The sequence below is a fragment of the Pleuronectes platessa genome, chromosome 3 (genome assembly GCF_947347685.1).
Source record: "Pleuronectes platessa chromosome 3, fPlePla1.1, whole genome shotgun sequence".
NCBI lineage: Eukaryota > Metazoa > Chordata > Actinopteri > Pleuronectiformes > Pleuronectidae > Pleuronectes > Pleuronectes platessa.
The window spans coordinates 27,330,881-27,353,306 of NC_070628.1; the positions used below are offsets into that span (position 1 = coordinate 27,330,881).

A 22,426-nucleotide genomic window follows, 5' to 3' on the forward strand; every position below is an offset into this window, starting at 1 on the left:
CTTTGCTAGCAGACATAATGTGGATAATAAATAGTGATGTTTAGCCTGTACAGTGACAAAAATGACAGTTACCTGTCAGAAGCTTTTTTTATTCAGTCTTCACTAATGAGTTTATTTCACTTTTTAAACACTTTTACAACTAGTTTTGAGAGTCTTCAGTTCAGCTATACTATTTTAGTGTTACAAAAAAAAGGCATTACAGTTACTCGCAAGTACTGAGCATATGTATTTTTAGGGGCTAGTGCCAGCACTGGGTTGACTGAAATGTCAGGAATGCTGAGGGAATTTCTTCAAATTAAGTAAAATGATTGACTTTGATTTTTCGGGTCAAAGGTCTTGCATCCGTTATATCCGTATGACCCTCAATACACCAGGAGAAGGTCTATAAAAGATAAGACAGTCCAAAAAAACTATCCTATTTGCCTGTAAGGATCACTACATTGGGTTACAGACAAACTTGCGCTGTCACTGATGGTGGTCAGTGATTTAACCAAGGCCAGATTTTGAAATGTGTTGATACTGAACAGGCTCAGTTGCATTAACAGTTTTATTATTCATCATCAAACACTTGGTGAACTGTCTTCGCAGAAAGGAGAGTGACAGGACGTGTTGATGTCCATCACGGGCTTTTAGTGATTTGGATACAAGGTAGAAACGAGAACATGTCAACGCCTCGGGTATCTGGTTGTAGTCTGCCCTCCCTCCAGGAGGCGGCGCTGCTGTAGTGTATTTCTGCACCTCAGCGAGCTCCCTGCTACCTCTCTTCGTCACTCAAAGCAGTTTTCTACTCTTCCTAATCTCCTGCTGAAACTCATCACATACCAGTATGGACTCCTCACTCTTAAATAACCATTTTCATTATAACATTTTTCATAAAAACAGCATTTTCCTCCGCGATGTGAGAGAAGAACCATGCACCGCTTGAGGAATCCTAACAGGTAAACAGTCTGTTAGCTGCCAAGCTAAGCTACACAAACAGTGTGTTTAGTGGGTTTGCAGTCTGCTCGGGTTATGATTAGTCAAACCATGAATATTAAAGCATGTATAGATGTAATTTAGCTTCTGTTTAGAAACTGTAGCGGGATTTCTCGACACAAGCTAAAGTAATGTCTGGGTCCCTGGAAGATTGTGTGTCTGTGTGAGCACATCTTGTTTAGACCGAGTCAGATCTAAGTTACCGCCTGCTCACTACAATAACTACAGGTAACTGCTAACACACTTCTACCCATCTTTACAGGAAGTTCACACACTGATCTGACTGAACCATGAATCCACGACAGTGGGGGGATGCCCTGCGAGGACTGCAGGAACATCTGGACCCAAGTGACGATGATGTTAGTAACAGCATGAGAAACACCTCAAGATCTTACAATGGCTGTGACACATACTGCGAATACTCAAGATACCCGGCTGATGAAGCACACAACCGCAGCGGAGTCAACGCGGCTGAAGAAATGAATGACATGGAGCTCGCAAGAAAGTGTGAAGAGCTCCGAGAGATTCATCAGAAAATAATACTCAAGAAAGCTTCCATTGCTTTGAAAGCTTTGGAGCCAGGCCTCTCCTCCGATGCAGACACAAGCAACAGGGAAAGCCTTCGAGACAGAGTCAATTTCATTCTGCAGCAGCGGCAATCTCTCAGCATTTGGCCAAAGGTGAGTATTAACAGTTGCAGTGTGTAAAATGTAGTGACATAAAGTGGTGGGTTGTCATGTGGCAGCTGAATAACCCTCACCTCACCCTCCCCTTCCAAACATGAAAGAGAACCTGTGGTAGCCTTCAGTTTTCATAAAAGCTCAACGGGTGTTTAGTTTGTCCATTCTGTACTACTACAAGAAACATGTTGGCTTCCATATAGGGGACCCCCCTGATGTAAATATAAAGTATGAGATATAAAGGGCCCATTCTAGGGTAAAAACAACAAAAAATGTATAACGTAGATGTCACACTCGTGAAAACATCACTAGGATTGCTTTATATTAAATATCTGTCAATAGATCCCTTTCACCTAAATCTTACACATTGGACCTTTAACAGTTGTAGATTAATCCAGTAATCAATCAGCTCTTTTATACCAGTAGCTTACTGTGAGAAAACAGTGCTTTCGAGGTAATGGACTGTCATCTGATGAATTTTATTTGTACAGCCACAATTCCCTCGAAGGGCTTAACAATGTGTGACATCCCCTGCTCCTAAAGAGGGAGGAAAAAAACCTTTGAACAGGAGAGACCTCAGAGAGACTGTGAGGGATCTCTCTCTCGGGACGGACAGAAGTGCGACACATGTCACTTGCAGCAAAGCAAAACAAAAATATTGATAACATCAATGAGAATCGACAGTGTCTAGCATAAATGGGCGGCTTTGGCTGAGGGATAGAGTGGTCGTCCTCCAACCTGAAGGTCGGAAGTTCGATCCCCAGTCTAACCCATTTGCATGCCGAAGTGTCCTTGGGCAAGATGGTGAACCCTGAATGGCCCCCATAGAATAACAAAGTGCTGCGATTAGATGCTCTGTATGAATGTGTGTGTGAATAGGTGAATGTAAAACTGTACTGTAAAGCGCTTTGAGTGTTCATCAAGACTAGAAAAGCGCTATATAAATACAAAACAATTTACCATAAATTGATAAATGTATTATCATGTATATATCTATATTGTACATTGTCTTATTGCTTCATCTGTTTATGCTCAGGTCCTGTCACCCAAGAGGAGAATGAACTCATCCAAGGATGATTTGATCCTTGAAGATCATCCCCTCAAACTGAGAGTGAAGGCCTTAATGAAGCAGAGATTCAGTGACCCCCACGTGATGCCACCAAACACAGAGGTTTGTAATTTGTTTTAGGTAAACACTAAAACATAATGAAATCCCCTCATAGCTATTACACAATGGCTTATTGTGTAGTGCAACACAAGCTATATTGTTGTACTGCTGTAAATTAAAAAAAATGTGTGGATTTTTTGAAAAGCTTTCTTGAAAAGTCCATAACTTCCTATAACTTCTTGGGGTTGGTTGTACTGAGGAAACGCAATCTCATACTACCTTAAGACCTCAGAAAGGTCCAATTCACATTCAGACAGGGCTGAACAGTTGAAAGTTGCTAAATTTTGACCCTTTTCTTCTTTAATGGGCCTGGATAATGAGCATAGTTCCCTCAAACAGAGAATACGCTGTCATTTTCAGACACTTTCATTGAAGTGGATTTAGTGCAGCCTTTTGCAGTCACAAGCGGACATTGTTATTTAATAAAATGAACAGTACTTCTTGTTTCTTGTCTCTCTACTGCCTCACTTGGGCACAGAGCTGGCAGGTGACTTCTCAGATTTGCTGTCATTGAGAAGCACAGCAGCTTGTTTTGACAAAGGGTTAGAGCCCGAAAACACTCCGACTAACAGCCTATGAAGACCTTGGTGTCCTTTTACAATAAGTGAAGTCTCTGTATCTGTGACTTTTCCCAGGTCCCTGAAGTTACACCGCCTCCTCCCAGCCAAAGAGTAACTTCACCAGCCAAGGAGGAGACCAGGGACATGGGTTTCCAGCGCTTCCTTAGTGTTCTCAACAAAGGGGTGGACATTGACTTGCTCAGCAGGATTGTCAATGAAGATGGTGAGAATCTTGCTTTAGGTGAGGAGATCTTCAACATTCAGCCCTCTGCTGTGGAGGACAAGTCAGAAATGGGTGAGAGCCAGGGATCGCACAGCAGAGACTCGCTGCCGGGATACAGTGGGACTGACGATGGAGCGAGAAGGACAAGCTTGCCCAGTAGAGAAAAATCCCTCAATAACAGTCCCCCTCTGCGTGGGGACGAAGAGAAAAAGAAGTATGACAAAGGAGATGGCTCTTTATGTTCCGGCAGAGGATCACAGTCTCCTCCAGCAGTAAAAAAGAAGAAGAAAGAGGAAGAACCGCCAAAGGTGGATGAGCAGCATGAGCAGCTGCAGAACATACTTAAAACTCTGGGGTTGAGCCTGGAAGTGGAGGAGATGAGCAAACTGGCAGACCGGACTCAGGAGAGGCTATATGGAAAGAAGCCTGAAGGCAGGGTTGATGCTGACAGCCATGTGGAGCAGGAGAGTCCTCAGAGAGCCTCCGACAGACATTGCAGGAGCTCATCATCATCCTCTTCAAGGTCGACAGAGGTGAGCTATATCCCAAGCCTCTCACGCAAATATCCCTCTAACACTTGGTGTACAGAACGAAAGCTAGAGTCTGAATGCAGTAACTCAGGAGATGGCAACCAGGACAGCGAGGAAGCTCAGAGGCCCAGAGACATAGACACAGACGAAGACAGAGGAGAAGACTCTTCTTATGTTTATCAGTATTATCAAGAACAAGTTTATTGCAATGCCCACCCTGCTTCTTTGTCCGAATTTTCAGATTACACTTTGCCCCACGGCTCCAGGTACACTGACTATAATGGTGCTACCACTAATTCTTACTCCACATACACGGAGGGGGTTGTTCCTCCCCCCCTTGATGTCAGAGGGTATCCTTATCCACCGGTTAGAGACCATTACTTTCCTGAATCGGTAGTAGCACCAAACATTGTTAACCCTCTTCATAAATGGCAAAGAAGGAGATCAGCATTTAAGGACATTAACTTGCTTGTGAATCCGGACTTGTCTACAAGTGAAGGCCAGGCTGGATCAGCTGGCAAACGCTGCCTGCAGGTCATAAATACAGTTAGCACAGAAATGCGTCAAACGTGGATTCAACCACGTTCAAGCAAATATTCAGAAGCTCAAAGAAAGTCAAAAAATCGCGCTCGAGCCAGAAGAAGGCGGCACAAAAGGAATTTAAATGAAAGTAATTTAAAAACCGCTAAGCCAAAAGAGGGAAAAAGACTGCCCCGCGAGGAGGAGGGAAAAAGACTGCCCCGCGAGGAGGAGGAAGAAAGACTGCCCCGCGAGGAGGAGGAAAAAAGACTGCCCCGCGAGGAGGAGGAAAAAAGACTGCCCCGCGAGGAGGAGGAAAAAAGACTGCCCCGCGAGGAGGAGGGAAAAAGACTGCCCCGCGAGGAGGAGGAAAAAAGACTTCCACCGGAAGAGGAGGAAAAAAGACTGACATCGGAGGAGGAAATAAAGGTGAACCTGAGGAAAAAGGTGAGTGGAGGATTGGTCTTATGAACCTCCTTATCCTTCTCATGTAGGAGGTGTAGTTCTGTCATTCATTAGCAGACATGTTTCAGTTCAGACTACTGGAAATTTAAGTCACGCAAGGAAACAATTTCTTTTACATCTTTTACAAAAATTCTAATAATTCAATCAATCACACATTAATATGCGACTGTGGGTTTTTGAGGTGCTTCAGATGGTCCTGTCGAAAATAAGCTGATATTTGTCATTACTGAAACAGATCTAGAAGATTGAAGGAAATATGGAAATTATATTTTGATGCAGTACCATAACATAAATAAGACTAGCTAGCTGCATGGCTCTGTGGATGATGATGTCAGTTTGTGGGCCCACCAGGACTAGACTGAAAACTTCTTGAAAACTATATGGATTTTAGTGCAAACATTCATGGTGCACAGAGGATAAACCCTCAATAATGCAATATGTACAAAGTAGATGTAGTAGAATCTAGACAGGGTATCAGTACTGCACACATATCAAATTGAAATTGACTGAATAGAAAATGAAACAACTGTCTTCAGGATTTTCTTTTCCTGTTTTTGTAGCTTGAAGCATTTAACCAGAAGGTGAGGCGACAAGTCACACAGCCAGCCATCTCCCGAACCCCTCACAATGAGTAAGTACATAAAGTCAATGTTAAATCTCCCTGAGAAAAGTGCAGTGCCGGGTTTGATGTGCAATATGTTTAATATTAATACAATTTGAACACCACAATTTTATTTTATGAAAAAGATTGGCTATTGAATCTGAATTGCAGATAGATATGGTAGGATGAACATAAAGTTGTCTAACTTCTCTTTGCACCACAGACTGTGTATAAAAAGCTCTTTGCACAACATCCAGCACACAAACAAAAATAAGTGACTGTATATTGTAGAACTGTTTGAGGAGGACTCACTAATAATAAAGAATAATTCAGCACTGTAGTATTAACACAGGACACGAGAAAAGGCAGATTTTGAAAAGGCACTGCATTCATTTCTCAAATAGATTTTTTCTGATTGATGAATACATTCTTTGGCAGAGATATGTGATTAAAGATGGCTGACTTTGTCATCTATGTGGTGAATGAAATAATTAACTTGATGAGCCTCACTTTATTACAACAACGAATATTTTCGTCTATTACAACATTGATTTGTACACAGAGAAGATTCCTTGTCCATCATGCATGCAAACAGGTTAACCAAACAGAATCAAGTGCAATGGAAACACCCAAGTATTAAACCAAATGGGAGGGAACAGGTATAAATTAAGGTCACAGGAAGTCAGGTGGGGATTACTAGGAGACTGTCTCAAGGTTCATCTGTTCACAACACCAGCGATGTTAACTCTGAAAACAAAACACAAAACCTCCTGATCTAAAGCCTTCCTGCAGTGGCCTTCTTCACACCTCTCTGTGAGACACGTGGTCAGGCATAAAATTCATCAAACAACAAATTGGTCACAAATTCCCTGACAGTGTTTTGGTAGTGAAGTTTCTGATGATGACTTTAATGGAAACTTTGTCACCTGGCCTCATGTAATTTATGAAATTGTTTCTTTTTTTCTGTAGATCAGTGGATTATCAAGACCTTATATGAATGTACCTTGTGTGATGACAGACCACATGGACCTCACATTTAACACTCGTCATTTACACATACGTTTTTTTGTGTCATGGGGATTTGTCATATTTACAGATTTACGCTGAATCCTTCTCCATTAAGTGAAATACATTTGATCCGAATGTGAATGTCAGGTATGTTTTTCCGTTGGAAGAATCGGTCACCATTTGCCTCATCTGGAGGATTTGGCTGCACCCCTGTTTACCCCTGAAGCTCCGAATATGTTTGGTGGACTCCTAATCCTCACCCACCCCTCCATCGACATAGTGGTGAATAGACAATGAACGCAGTTTCGTTTTTGGATTAACTATCCCTTAACTCTATTATTTTTGTACACATGCATTCACTCAATAATTGCTGTTCACACACTGAGTACAGTGTACAGTAATGAAAATGTGAAAGCTTTTTTTTTTTACAATAGACTAGACCTGCTTTCTTTTCTGTGGTCAAAAGCGATCTTGAATTGTCATTTTTTACTGTATATTTTTTTTGAATAATCATCCTAGAGGATCCCAGTGACTTTGTGACCCTACATTTATTCTAGCGCTGTCAATATGTCGGAATTTCCTTATGTCTGAGACTTAATTTCTCATGATAGATCAAAAAGGAATTTGTTGTTTTGGTGAGGCTCTAGCATAATGCTATAAATACTGAGATGCTAAACATTAAACCTGCTATAACTATGATTATATTTGTAGCTATGTTGTGGGCAGCTAGCCTGACGTTGTCAAACTCACAATTCTATTCAGAATGTGAGTCTGATACCGCACCATTGGGCTGTGATTATGGGGCGTGTTTCAACCGAACCAGGAAAAAAAAGCCTCTTGTCTCAATTGGATAGACCTACAACCAATCAGAGCAACGTAGTATGTGACGTATGTTAAGCGACTCATTGTGAGTTATTTACTAACGCCGGGTTCACACCGGACGCTGAAGCGACGCCAAAGCGATGCTTAGCGCAGAGTCAAGCCTTAAATAACAGCTGGCTCCCATCCACCCCCATGTTAAACCTTTGTGCTGGTCACACCGGAGGCTGAAGCGCCGCGCTGCGCCAAGGCTGCCCAGCGCCGTGCAGTGATCGTTTCTGTGTCGAGTCTATTTTTTGCGCTTGACGCGAGTGTATCGCGCCAGGAAACACACTGAAAAATGATTTTAAACGATATTGATGACATATTTGATATGATATAAATGATCAAATATGCATCCCATACTTTGATTTCCCCTTCTGTTGTCCTGGAGTTTTAATTTTACCAATGACATTATTAAATGTCCCCCTCTGCCCATCCACTACAGCCACACAAGCAGTGATAAAAATAATAAGAGAGAGAGGGGGTCGGGCTACGTATTCTCCACATAGGCTTGAGTGGAGAATACGTAATTTACCCTCGACACCCGACATTTAACGAAGCGGAGAAGTTCATGGATGACATTAAATTAATAATTGAAGTTGAAGTTGATCCTTGGAACATGTTGTATAAAGACAACACCAAGAAAGACAAATGTTGGGACACTGTTGCTTAATGTTGGAGCAACAAGTAAGTATATGCTTGAATACTACTGGATCAACGCGTGATATTATTAGCGCTGCCCGGCGGTTCAGCGTTGCTTCAGTGTCCGGTCGGGGCGATAGGGATTAGCGCGGCGCTTCGGCATCGCCTCCGCGTTCTCTGTTCCTCTTTCAAAATGAATGCGCTGTCGATGTCTTCTAAAACAGACTCAATGGCAGCATCTACACATCTCAGCTCTCCAGCGCCAGGCAGGTTTGTTGAAAACGAATTCAACCCAAGCGCACTTTGATGACGTGGTTGATTACGTTACCGTTGATCATCTGTCCTTCATCGTATAAAGCCCGCCCTGACAATGTGATTGGTCCGGTCACTTTCGAACCAGGCATAATTTCTCCCCAACGGAGCGACTCCAGACCGAACTTCCCGACCTCAAATGTTGTGGGCGGGGCTAAGTTGTCTGGCATCCAGGCTAGTGGACAGCAGAAACATGTGTACTCAATACTGACATGACATCATCATGGAAGTTGCTGCACTGAACCGGACTAGTTGGACGGTCTGGCCCCAAAAGCTGTTGAATTCACTCCCAGCCTGTGCGGAGATGTGTTTGTTCAGCCAGCAGAAGAGGTCTGATGCTGTTCTACAGCTGGTGAAGAGGCTTTGGCTTCGGTGGCAGAGGCTGTTCACACAGTTTGCAAATTTTCACATGTATCATACAGACCAATAATTCATTTCATTCAGAGTTGTGTTTCTCAACACCTGGTAATTTTATGTCCAATATTTGCCTTTATTTTTATGTTTTCCGTGCTAATTTAGCATTGAGCTCAAATAGAGCTTTGGCAGACAAAGGACAGGTGAGGAAGAAATAGAGCTCACTGGTACTAAGTGAGCAATGTTTAACAATAAAGAACTCAACCGTTCACATTTTAATTGTTGAATGGTCAGAGTGCATATAAATCACCATTAAAAAAACTGTTTTAATTTGAACACACAAACGTCATAAATAAATGATCTTTGACCACTGTCACTGCAGGAGTGGAGTTGTTTGTTTACGGCTCAGCATCAAAGGATTCATGGTCCATGTATGTCCGCGATACAAAACGTTGTGTTTTAATGGCGTGTAATCAAACTTTGACGCCACACCACGGTCACACAGTGTGACGAAAAATCGATCTTGTAATAACTTTGTATCTCCATCTTGTGATGACACTCATCTCAATTTGAAGTTGATCTGATGAAAGCCCTGGTCCAAGTACCTCAAAGTAAAAATGTGGAATATGGCCAATATGATCACAAAATGCAAAAAAGCAGGCTACCTGTAGCGTTGTCCAATTGCACCTCAAGACTTTTATGTTTGTCTGGTCATGATACACCTGTGTATCAATTTTTTTGAAGATTTGTCGATGTGAACACGTTCCGGGGGTCTCGGGGGGCACCGTTGAGCCATTTTGCGACGCCCATTGAAAATTCTTCCAGAATATGTAAATTTTCAACACTTTCTAACTTTCTGTAAATTTTTGTAAGAATTTGAGCATGTTAAAGCCCTCAAAAAGCCAATTCATTTGCCTGAATAATAATAATAATGAAGGTTTTATTTATTTTATATTAAAAGAGGTCTAATGTTTGGTTTCATCTTTGCGGAAGTATTTTATTTTTTCACATCCCAGGTAAGACAAACCCCGCCCCTACCCAACCTCTGACTGGCTTATTTCATTTTCATTCCCCAAATTCCGACCAATCATCACTGGACTAGCCTTAAACTAACAAATCGGAGGCTAGGTGGGGGCGGGTCTTCGCTCAGCCCGATTAGATTGCAGAAATGCCTGAAAGTTACTGTCAGAGAAAATCTGTAAATGACTGCTGCTAGCTGGGTTAGCTGTGTATTCGCTCTGTGTTAGCATATTGCTAGCTTCTCCTACAGTCAAAGCTCATATCTTAATTCAGTGCAGGTCTGAAAGCAGCTGAATTCAGTTTGTTAATATGGTCGTTGCAGAACCACCAGTGTTCATCAAAGCTACCTTGTGTTTCTGCTGTTGTTACCGGTGCCTATATGTCTACAAAGTTGTGAAGTATCCTGATGAGAGCGTTGTGCTCGGTCAGTGAGATGGTGTGAGACAGTGCGTGTGCACGAGGCTACGCACAGCGTGTCTGTACCTGGCTGACATCAGGTTGAACACCAGAGGGTTGATGGCAGCACTGAGACGGGAAAGGATCGAGGCTACCACGAAAAAATTAAAGTGTGTTTCAGTCACTATGTAATTGTCTGTACTGTCAGTGTGTGTGTTATTGTGTATATTGTTAGAACTGTCTCCTTTGAGAAACATAGGTCATGGTCAGAGCGACGATCAAGGGCAACCAGCACAGGACGAAGGCCAAGATGATGACTCCTGATGGACATGAGGAGAAGGACACAGGAAGTGGACATGACAATCATCAATAACTGCAGGTGATAGAATACATTTCTCACACTGTTAAACAAGAGAGCTGTGTCTCAGTTCAGGGGCTGCAACCTTCAGAGGACACAATCTACTCAACCCACCTCCTTCCTCGGTCAGGTAGACTGAAGGCTGAAACTAAATGAGACCGTCTGGTCCACAGAGGAGAAGCTTGTCCTGTCATTAAGTTGGACACGACAGAAAGCTTAATGCCCCTTGGTTTTAACATGTGAGCCGTTTGTTGAGTTGACACGGTTCGTCACCGAAGTGCAATGAGTCCTGGGACATGTTGGACCTGGAAGGATTCACTCATCAGAGCTTTTCCTGGTATGAAAGGAAGCATCTGTACGAGCCCTTCTACTCGTGTTGCTATGATGCAGCCCCTAAATTGACCCACAGCTGGAAATAAAGATGGACGACATGACTGCTACTCAAAAGTGAAGCCAAAGCATCTCAATTGCCCTTGGTGGCTGGTTGCAGGTCCTGCACCTTGCCTGCCTCCTTGATGGTAGCACAAATTTCAAATGATTTAGCACACCTTTGCAAACGGTTAGGTACAATTGCCTTCAGTTAGCCCAATTACCAATTGAATATATATTGCTGGTCAAAACTGACTGTCGCTTCTCAGTCAAGTGGTTGTTCTCTGCAGAACATGTTGGCATGCCACGCACCCGCAACACGCTGTTCCACAACTGCACCGACAGCCACATCCGAAGCATCGGTCGTGAGGGCGATGGGCGCCCGAGGAACGGGGTGCGCCAGAAGCGCCGCGTTAGCCAGGGCAGCCTTAGCCCCCTCAAAAGCCTGGATCCTCACAGGGGTCCAGTCAACCTGGTCCTTGGCTTTCTTAAGCTTCAAAGCACCATACAATGGTTGCAGGAGTTGGGCCGCACGAGGCAAGAAACGATTGTAAAAGTTTACCATGCCCAAAAACTCCTGTAGCGACCTGACCGAGACCGGACGGGGAAAATCCGCAACTGCATGCACCTTCGAGGGCAAAGGAACCGCACCCTGCGACGAAATGCGATGGCCCAAAAAGTCTATGACAGACAGCCCAAACTGGCACTTGGCTGTGTTGACAATGAGACCATGTCCATCCAGGCGCTGGAAAACCTGCCTAAGGTGCGACAAATGCTCATCAACCGACGGGCTGGCCACCAAGATGTCGTCCAAATAGACGAAAACAAACGCGAGGTCACGTAACACCGAGTCCATCAAGCGCTGAAACGTCTGCGCTGCGCCTTTAAGGCCGAACGGCATTCGCAGGAACTCGAAAAGCCCAAACGGTGTAATGACTGCAGTCTTGGGCACGTCCTCTGCCCGCACAGGCACCTGATGATAACCTCGCACCAAATCGATTTTAGAAAAAATTGTCATGCCCGCCAGACGAATCGAAAAATCCTGAACATGCGGAATGGGATAACGGTCATGGGCCGTAATGTTATTTAAACGGCGGAAGTCACCGCACGGCCGCCAAGACCCGTCCGCCTTGGGCACCATGTGGAGCGGCGAAGCCCACGGGCTGTTGGACCGCCTAACGATCCCCAAACGCTCCATGGTAGCAAACTCCTCCTTCGCGGTGGCTAACTTCACGGTGTCGAGGCGACGCGAACGTGCGAAAACGGGCGTACCCGCAGTGGGAATGAGATGTTCCACGCCGTGTTTAGTAACCGCGGCAGAAAATGCGGGCGTTGTCAGCAAAGGAAATTCCGCCAGTAAGCGCTGGAAGACATCCTTTGACGCCGCGAAATTAGCGTATGTTAACGGCCCGGGTCCCCCTGTCTGACACGGAAAAGACGCAAAAGACACAGCATCAATGAGCCTGCGATTAGCTACATCCACTAACAACCCATTAGTGCACAGAAAATCTGCTCCGATAATAGGAACCGTAATGGAGGCTACAACAAAGTCACACAGAAATTTGTGTCCATTGAAACACACAGTCACAGACTTGGTACCAAACGTCTCTATAGCCGAACCGTTAGCCGCTGTCAGACGCTGACCACTGCCACAGGCCGAGAGGTCCGTAGCTGCAGGAGGGAGAAGGCTCTTCTGCGAGCCGGAGTCCACCAGGAACTGATTACCTGATATGGAGTCATGAACGAACAGCAGCTCCTCTTGCTCGCCAGCGCCCACGGCTGCTACCGAGCGCCGGCTCTTCCGTTTCCCGGTGCCTCGAACGCGCACGGAGGAACGCAGCGGCGCGCCTTGCTGCCGAAGCGCTGATGGAAGAAACACAGCTGGCCGCGCTGTCTGCGGGTGGAAACTGCAGCCGTCAATGCCGGAACCTCGTCCTCCAACGTCGGCTGCAAGGACTCCACGGCCACACTCTGCACGGAGACGTTCCTCGAAGTCAGCAGGATCCGGTCCGCCTGCTCAGCCAATCCACGGAAGTCGCCGGCCGCCAAACAAGAAGAGTTGGCGAGGGCTGCGCGCACCTGCAGCGGGAGCTGACGCAGAAAGATGTGCGGGAACAGGAAACCATCATCCTCGGAGCCCAGCAACGACAGCATCTCGTCCATCAAGTCCACTGCCGAACCATCGCCCAAACCGGGAAGCGACAGTAGCTTGTCCGCTCTCTCCGCGGCTGACAAGCTGTAGCGCCGGAGGAGAAGCTGCTTGAGGGCGGCGTACTTTCCGCGCAGCGGCGGGGCTCGCAGGAGCTGCATCACGCGCCGGGTGGATTGCTGGTCCAAAGCCGCGACCACCAAAAAATACCTGGAGTCGTCTGCCGTTACTCCTCGCAGATGGAAAAGAGCCTCGGCGTGCAGAAACCACGGCGCGGGGTCGTTCTGCCAAAACACCGGCAGTTTAACGTGCTCCGCGGAGCTGGTCGGCCGCGGAAGCTGCGGCGCCATGGTCGTTGTGGAGACACGGTCAACGGTCGCCGGGGAAGAAAATACGTCTTCCCCCGATGAGGAAGGGACACTATCCTCCTCTACCTCGAACATGTCCAAAAAACGGGGTCACCAATGTGGCAAGACAAGGCAAGGCAGAGACGCAGGTACTGTTTACTGTCGTTTATTCAGTAGCCAGGAAGAACTCGCACATGTTCCCCATACGGGAAATATATATAGCTACAGCCTCTAACATTACCCATCAACCCACTGGGTGAGAGGACACACCCATGAGTGCACGCCACAGTATGATCTTTACCGTGAGCTAACTTAGCATAATGGGGGAAGATAGGTTTTTGGCAAACAGGGTTTGTTTTCAGGACCATACCACACACCAGTTCGGAACATAGCACCAGAGGTCTTCCATAGGGAGATCTCAGGAGGAGTAACAGTGGACTGTACTGCAGAGAGGGTGGAGGACATCTCAGAAGTGATACATACTGTCTATGTATGAAAAAGAGGAAGTGGCATGTCAGATGTGAGTGTGACAGCCTGTGGTTTGAAAGAAGTTTCTATTTTGCCAAAGGTCATCAAAATCATGAGTTACACCGAATGCATATCTGGAGTCAGTGTAGACTGTGGGTGTTTTACCAGTATAAAATTTGCATACTTCCGTGCTGTCTGGGCTGAGAGGTGTTGAGGAAGAGAACTCGAGAGGAGAACATCGTTATCTGAACAAACGGAAAAACCAACACAGTTAGTAGCAGAGACAGGGTCACTTGAAGAGGACCCAATTACATACAGAGTCAAGTCAGAGTTCGAAAGAGGTTCGTCAGAAAGGTCAGGTCCAGGTGAACACTGGATTGGAAGTTCAGCAACACAGTTGTGTTCTTCCCCGTCGTCCCAGCAAAAAACAAAAAACAATGGATGAGTCTACAAGCGAACAATATTGGACACATTCAGAGAATCATCGAGAAAAAGCCAAAACAGAGATTCATAAACGAGACAACAGAAAATCATGTTAAACCTTATGGGATGTTTGTCAAATTTAACCGTGCACAGGAGAGGTTTTGTGAAATTTTGCTTTACTGTTGCTGTTGAGCCTTGAGAGAAAATAAAGCAACCACTCATTTCAGGAGATGTGGATAAATCAAACATCCTAACCACAGAATAACCTGCACCAGAGTCGACCATGGAATTGAGTTTGTGACCGTTAGCACACAGTTCGAGTTGAGGCATTTTCTTGAAAAGCATAATTTATTTAACATTGTGTGTTTGTGTGTCTGTCTGTTTCACCTCCCTTTTTCTGCACCTCTGTGGGCAGGCAGGTCGTCTTCCCTCCGCCCGCTTCCCCCTTACTTCCTGTATTTCAGTCAGCAGGGAAAGTTCTTGCCCCCCCTTTACTCTCGCTGCGGGGGGCAGTCCTTTACCCAATGTCCTATTTGTCTGCAGATGAAACAATCATCTCTGGCAAGCTGGGGTCGTCAAGAGAAGCCTCTACCACGGCCAAGTCCGCGACCGCATCCCTCTCTTCAGGGGTGGACTGGGACAAAAATTCAGCCCTGGCATTGTCTGTCCAGACCAGCCCACTACATTATCAGCGGACACCACATAGAAGTCCACAAATCTTGCGGCGTCTTCTCTCATGCATACTACTGTTACCACCTAGCTCAAAGATGGCAACAAGAAGGGAGGCCACACACAAACCTCTCAAGCCAAAAGTAAATTTATTTAACTCCAAATCAAGATAGCTCTAACTACGTAGTGGGATGTGTAAAATATGTTACGCGTCAGTGGTGTTAACAGTGTTTGGATGTGTGAAAATAAGGTGTGATGTATGTTGTAAGGTGCAGAAGCAAAGAAAAACAAAGGCTGAGGGCCCCATGCCCCTGGAAGCAGCCTTTAGATCTGCAGCTGAAGCCCAGCCCAAAAGGGCAGGCCCAGGGTGACGCCCCTGCCAGCTCTACCTGTGTCTGGAAAACAACTCCTCAGGCTCTCACATGTCAAGTGGTCAACCTGAGAAGGACATGGATACATTATAATGTCTCTAATCATCACATATTAAGTATGATTTCATAAAACATAAAAAATGATAAACTCACCAGACTAGAGGAGACTCAACAGACAAACTTTGGTACAGTGAAGGCAGAGAGTGGAGGCAGACAGAGAGCAAGTCCTCGAACATGGACAGAGGGGAACAACTCCTCAGGCTCTCACATGTCAAGTGGTCAACCTGAGAAGGACATGGATACATTATAATGTCTGAAAAATAAAGAAAATGTTTTCCTCTGTCCTGCACCTAGAGTTGAGAACTTTTTGGATGTGTGTTTCTTTTAAAACCTTTTGAAAATTATTATAATTATGAAGTATGAATTTATACATTAAAAAATACATGATAAACTTACCAAATTCTAACAGTGGTCCCAAATGTCCTCATATAAAACAGAGGGAGAACGACTCCTCAAATATATCACAACAACCTGTAATGGAGAATAATTGATCATTTAGTGTACATGCTCACACCATTAAGGATCAACACATAAGCACAATAAAACTTCTGAAATTAATTAGCTTGATTCTGCATCTCTATTTACAGCTGAGAAAGTTTACTATTGCTATGGCAACAGTAGACGTTAGCAGCTCTTAGCTAGCTTAGCTAAATCATCTGAACAATAATAACCCATAATATCACATTTCGGCATATTAAAACAAAATCAAAAACGTTTTCTACTTTGTTTTGGACATGTCTAAAAAATGTAGCCTAGCCAGCCCCAGGCCAACATTCCTTACCATGTCTGCCTCCACTCGCTCATCATTGTCGAGTCCTCCTCGCTCATCTCCCGGCGCACCTGCTGCTGCTGGGCTGGTGAACCCGGCACCAAACAGGTCCGTCAGTTTGGCACATGTAGCAGCCTCCACCTCCAGAGACTTCAGCTTTTTCCCGATGCTTCTCAGCGCCACCCGGGCTTTTTCACTCTTATTATCCATTTTAAGTTTCTGTCTCAGCAGCAGCCCGTCCCGCGACTCCCCCCGCCAATGCCATGAGGTCCCGCCCCACCCTGGTTTGTGTTGTGATTGACAGCACTGTCAGGGCTCTCTGAGCCTGTCAGCCCATGATTGATTGACAATGACAAACAATAGACCAATAATATGTGTCGATGCTGGAAACACACTGCTAGCCCTCTGTAGCCAATTGGCCGGCCCATTTGGAGGGAATTTAGAGAGGAAGAAGAGAAAAACAAACGGGAAAAAAACATAGCGGACCAGACCGGCCCACATTGGGTCAACGGCCCACCGGGACGATGCCCGGTATGCCAGATGGCCAGTCCACCCCTGCCTCTCTTCCTGGTTCAGTGCAGTTGTTGGCTCTGCTTTCGTCGCCATCTTGACTAAGGGGCCCAACCAGTGCCGACACAGCCTGCATCATAGTTAGCTGTGCTTTCTGGAGCTGTTGATCTTTTTGCCCGTAGTGGAGAAGCAGACAATTCAGAAAGGCCTGTTTTGGATGTGTATCATAAGCATCCGGTTGGTCAACCAGTTGTGGTGCCGCTGTGCTGGTCAAACAGGACAGTCAGACGAGTCAGATAGTCAGCGACTGACTCTTCGTTGGTTGGTAGAGTCTGGTCTTGTCACTGCATCATATTGAGGAGGGATTTGTCGTTGAGGAGGAGGAAACCAGGCGTTGAGGAGAGGACCGCCACACCCTGTAAATGGAGGATACAGAGATCTATGTAATTTCTTTTCAACTTTCTCAGTTCCTTTAATCTCCCTTTTTTTTTATATACGTTTTTTTTCTGTCCAGTCTTCCCCCCCCCCCACATTTCGAGACATTTCTTAGTATCTTCTGTCTTTCCACATTATGACCTTTTTATAGGTTTTTCTCTTAGGAATTTAATTTTGTCAACACTGAATGACCTATTATGAGGAATAGCAAAGTCTCTGGACCATATTGTAAGAAATGTCACAATGTCCCGTCCTCACTCTTGCAACCATAGGGTCCACACTTTGGATCCCCTGAGTCCGGATGTCCCTGACTTCCCTTGTTACCCTTCCTATCATTAGCTGTATGAAATTGTACTCATCCACAATTTCACAACCTTATTAATTAAGTGAAGGAAATCGTACTCATCCACAATTTCCCTTGAACACTCAATTTAAGACGCAGACGTCTCCCCGAATCCTTGTTTCTTTCTACGGCAAAACAGGAAAAATGCCTTCAACTAGGATGATTGCCATGAGGATGGGTCAGATAAACTTCATTCACAATAATCCAGAGACAATGACTAATACACCCATTCCAAATAAAACCATAAATGTGTTATTTCCTATGTCTGTTTGATTTTTTATTTGAGAAATCCTCTAAGCAGTCATGAAAAATCTGAATTTCAACATCTCACCAGATATAATATGACCAAAGAGAGGTCTTTGGATCCCTGTGAATAAGGTCCAGAACCCCAGTCACTTTGGTCCAGATTTTATTTCTTCTCCCGGTTGGCCAACCACTGAAGACTTCTAAGGTCCAGACGATCTTTCAAGGGATCCTGTTCGTGACGCCAAATTTGTTGTGGAAATTTCTCTTGAGCTTCGAAGTAATGAGTTTCTCAGACCGGAGTTGCCTTCGAGTTTTAATTATTAGCTCTGAAGAGGGTTACACAGCCAGCAACATGGCTCAGAATGCAACGACGAGAAGTTAAAAAGGAAGGTTTTTATACAATGTGATGAACAGGAAACAAAACAAAAAGCAGACAGGACCATCTGCTGTCTGGCATCACTGTTACAAAAAGAGGAATCAAGTCCAGCACACAGTTTCACAAATAAAGGTCAACAGGAGGTGGGAGACATTGATGCTGTATCAGCTAAGTGCACAGAAAACAGTCAAAACAGTAGTAAGACATTGATCAGGGAAATTTTCCATTACACAGCAGACAAATGATTACACAAAGAAAAGAGGGATGAGGGGACGTTTGTCCTGAACCCTCTCACCCTTCTACCTTCTTCTTTCCGTGTCAGTAGTTGAAAACAGGAGTTAACGTGTCATTTGCATCAGGTTTTGTTCCCAAGCAGGTTTACACATACAAAAAATTCAATGTGGTGTAAGTGTGCAAGTTAAAATATAAAAAATACAAAAATAGGAAACTTTGTCCCTAATAAATAGAGATATTATATTATTCTTACACCACATGGACCACACACAGTTTTCTTTAAATAATCTTTATTTAAAATCAAAATAAAGTTCACACATACACTAACATAACTCTGTAAATACATCACCAGGAGTTATAAACAAAGTTTAACAATAATAAAAAAACTATTTAAATGTATAATTTTTTTCTTAAATATTATCAACATGTTTAATTGGGCAAAAGGTCGAAGTCTTTTATTTATTTTCTATTAAAGGAGGTCTAATGTTTGGTTTCATCTTTGAGGAAGTATTTTATTTTTTCACACCCCAGGTAAGACAAACCCCGCCCCTACCATGTCACGGTCCATTTGATTCCTGCATACAGGCAGAAATTAAAACTCTGCAAACCTGTTGTGAGGACTTCAAAGCAGTGGACCAGTGAAGCTTTGGAGGATCTTCTGGCGTGCTTTGACTGTACAGATTGGGATGTGTTCAGGACTGCTACTAATAGTCTGGATGAGTACAAAGAGGCTGTGACTTCTTACAGTGCCTTGCATAAGTATTCACCCCCTTTGGACTTTTCTACATTTTGTCATGGTATAACCACAGATTAAAATTTATTTCATCGTGAGTTTATATAATGGACCAACACAAAATAGTGCATCATTTGGAAGTGGGGGGAAATATTACATGGATTTCACAATTATTTACAAATAAAAATCTGAAAAGTGTTGAGTGCATATGTATTCACCCCCTTTACTGTGAAACCCCTAAGAAAGATCTGGTGCGACCAATTGCATTCACAAGTCACATTTGCAAGTCACATAATTAGTAAATAGGGTCCACCTGTCTGCAATTTAATCTCAGTATAAATACACCTGTTCTGTGACGGACTCAGAGTTTGTTGGAGATCATTACTGAACAAACAGCATCATGAAGACCAAGGAGCTCACCAAACAGGTCAGGGATAAAGTTGTGGAGAAATATGAAGCAGGGTTAGGTTATAAAATAATATCCAGAGCTTTGAACATCTCTCTGAGCACCATAAAATCCATCATAAGAAAATGGAAAGAATATGGCACAACCGCAAACCTACCAAAAGGAGGCCGTCCACCCAAACTGAAGAGTCGGACAAGGAGAAAATTAATCAGAGAAGCAACCAGGAGGCCCATGGTTACTCTGGAGGAGTTGCAGAGATCCACAGCTGAGGTGGGAGAATCTGTCCACAGGACAACTATTAGTCGTCTACTCCACAAATCTGGCCTTTATGGAAGAGTGGCAAGAAGAAAGCCATTGTTGAAAGGGATCCATAAAAAATCCCGTTTGGAGTTTGCCAGAAGCCATGTGGGAGACACAGCAAACATGTGGAAGAAGGTGCTCTGGTCAGATGAGACCAAAATTGAACTTTTTGGCCTCAATGCAAAACGCTATGTGTGGCGAAAACCCAACACTGCCCATCACCCTGAGCACACCATCCCAACAGTGAAACATGGTGGTGGTAGCATCATGCTGTGGGGATGCTTCTCTTCAGCAGGTACAGGGAAACTGGTCAGAATAGAGGGAAAGATGGATGGAGCCAAATACAGGGAAATCCTTGAAGAAAATCTGATGCAGTCTGCAAAAGACTTGAGACTGGGGCGGAGGTTCATCTTCCAGCAGGACAATGACCCTAAACATACAGCCAGAGCTACAAAGGAATGGTTTGGATTAAAGAATGTTAATGTCTTAAAATGGCCCAGTCAAAGCCCAGACCTCAATCCAATAGAGAATCTATGGCAAGACTTGAAGATTGCGGTTCACAGACGGTCTCCATCCACTCTGACTGAGCTTCATCTTTTTTGCCAAGAAGAATGGACAAACCTTTCCATCTCTAGATGTGCAAAGCTGGTAGAGACATACCCCAAAAGACTTGCAGCTGTAATTGCAGCGAAAGGGGGTTCTACCAAGTATTGACACAGGGGGGTGAATACTTATGCACCCAACAGATGTCAACTTTTTTGTTCTCATTATTGTTTGTGTCACAATAACATTTATTTTGCACCTCCAAAGTACTATGCATGTTTTGTTGATCAAACGGGAAAAAGTTTATTTAAGTCTATTTGAATTCCAGTTAGTAACAGTACATAATGGGAAAAAGTCCAAGGGGGGTGAATACTTATGCAAGGCACTGTATATCAGCTTCTGTGAGGACAGCTGTGTTCCATCACGCACCAGGGTGATTGACAATAATGACAAACCTTGGTTCACAGCCAAACTCAAAAAGTTAAAGTTGGAGCACTGGCGGTTCTAAATGGAATTGCGCCCCGGGCGAGACCCGCTCCGAGCTGGTACAGTAGGTGCAATCCTGAGAGCTGTCCAAAAGTTGGGGTAGATCTCCAATAGATCATTATCATGCATAAAATAGATGCGCAAGGAGGCTCATGGTTTTTAATGGCAGGTCAGGGAAGTTCTTGATTTGTTTTTGTTTCTAAGAGTCTTCTTAATTTGTTGGTTGTCATAGAGTTTTCAGACATAAATTACACACTGGTCTCTCCTCATGTCCTACCACATTGACTGTGAACCCAAGAGCAAGACAGGCTTCATCGTACTTTCTTTTCAACTTGTTTTTTGAACACCGACTCTTGTTTGTCCCTGACCTGCTTCACGTGAACGAGCTCTGATCTCACTGTGTGTGTCTCTGAGAGAGTGAGCGGAGCGGGGGGCGGAGCACCGGCGCCTGTGTGTGTGCTGTACCTTCGCGAAAAATATGCGTGACAGGCGCAACACTGTTCAGTAAGCCACTCACAGACTTCCTGTCTGACAGGAGGCAACGCGTGAGGCTGGGTAAGCATGTCTCTGAATTCAGGTCCATTAGCACCGGTTCCCCTCAAGGCTGTGTTCTTTCCCCGCTTCTCTTCTCCCTGTATACCAACAGCTGCACCTCCAGTCACCAGTCCGTCAAACTCCTTAAGTTCGCGGATGACACCACCCTCATTGGGCTCATCTCTGGTGGGGATGAGTCCGCCTACAGGTGGGAGATTGACCATCTGGTGACCTGGTGTGACCAGAACAACCTGGAGCTCAATGCTCTGAAAACAATGGAGATGGTTGTGGACTTCAGAAGGAACCCAGCCCCACCAACTCCCATCATCCTGAGAGACGCTCCAGTCGTCACTGCGGAGTCCTTCCGCTTTTCTGGGCACCATCATCTCCCAGGACCTCAAATGGGAGCTGAATATCAGCTTCCTCACCAAAAGAGGTCAACAGAGGATGTACTTCCTGCAGCAGCTGAAGAAATTCAAACTGCCAAAGATAATGATGGTACTCTTCTACACCTGCATTATCGAGTCCATCCTCACCTCCTCCATCACCATCTGGTTCGCTGCTGCCACCGCAAACGACAAAAGGAGGCTGCAGCGTATCATCCGTTCTGCTGAGAAGGTGATCAGCTGCAATCCGCCGATCCATCCCATCCGGGTCACAAACTCTTTGAGGTACTTCCCTCCAGCAGGACCAAAACCTCCCGCCACAAGACCAGCTTCTTCCTGGCTGCAGTTGGCCTTATCAACAAGGCCCGGGACCCCCATCTGACTTGGACTCTTATCCCGCCCCCACACCTCAATTCTGTGTTACATTAACACACACAACAGTATATGACATATTGCACATCCACATTCTCTCCTGTTTTGCATTTTACTTTTTATATCTTGTATATATTGTTTTGTTTTATATATAGCTATTTCTTTCTTATGTGAAGTACTTATTGTGTTTTTATGTTTTATGTTCAATGTATGCACCTTTTTTAC

The 22,426-nt window shown here is 44.7% G+C and overlaps 1 protein-coding gene and 1 long non-coding RNA gene across 2 annotated transcripts; one reads left to right on the forward strand and one right to left on the reverse strand.

Moving 5' to 3' along the window:
• The first annotated feature begins 479 nt into the window (after nt 1-479).
• LOC128436776 (zinc finger protein 318) lies at nt 480-9,274 on the forward strand. The gene is made up of 6 exons (XM_053418624.1): nt 480-938; nt 1,238-1,655; nt 2,692-2,826; nt 3,459-5,102; nt 5,681-5,751; nt 6,691-9,274. The coding sequence occupies exons 2-6, from the start codon at nt 1,266-1,268 to the stop codon at nt 6,716-6,718; spliced, it is 2,268 nt and encodes a 755-aa protein (XP_053274599.1). The 5' UTR covers nt 480-938; nt 1,238-1,265; the 3' UTR covers nt 6,719-9,274.
• Nucleotides 9,275-15,229: 5,955 nt separating this feature from the next.
• LOC128437570 (uncharacterized) lies at nt 15,230-15,865 on the reverse strand. Its single transcript, XR_008338229.1, has 2 exons — nt 15,622-15,865; nt 15,230-15,535 (listed from the first exon to the last, which is right to left on the reverse strand). It is a non-coding gene; the product is annotated as an uncharacterized LOC128437570 (long non-coding RNA).
• Nucleotides 15,866-22,426: the final 6,561 nt, after the last annotated feature.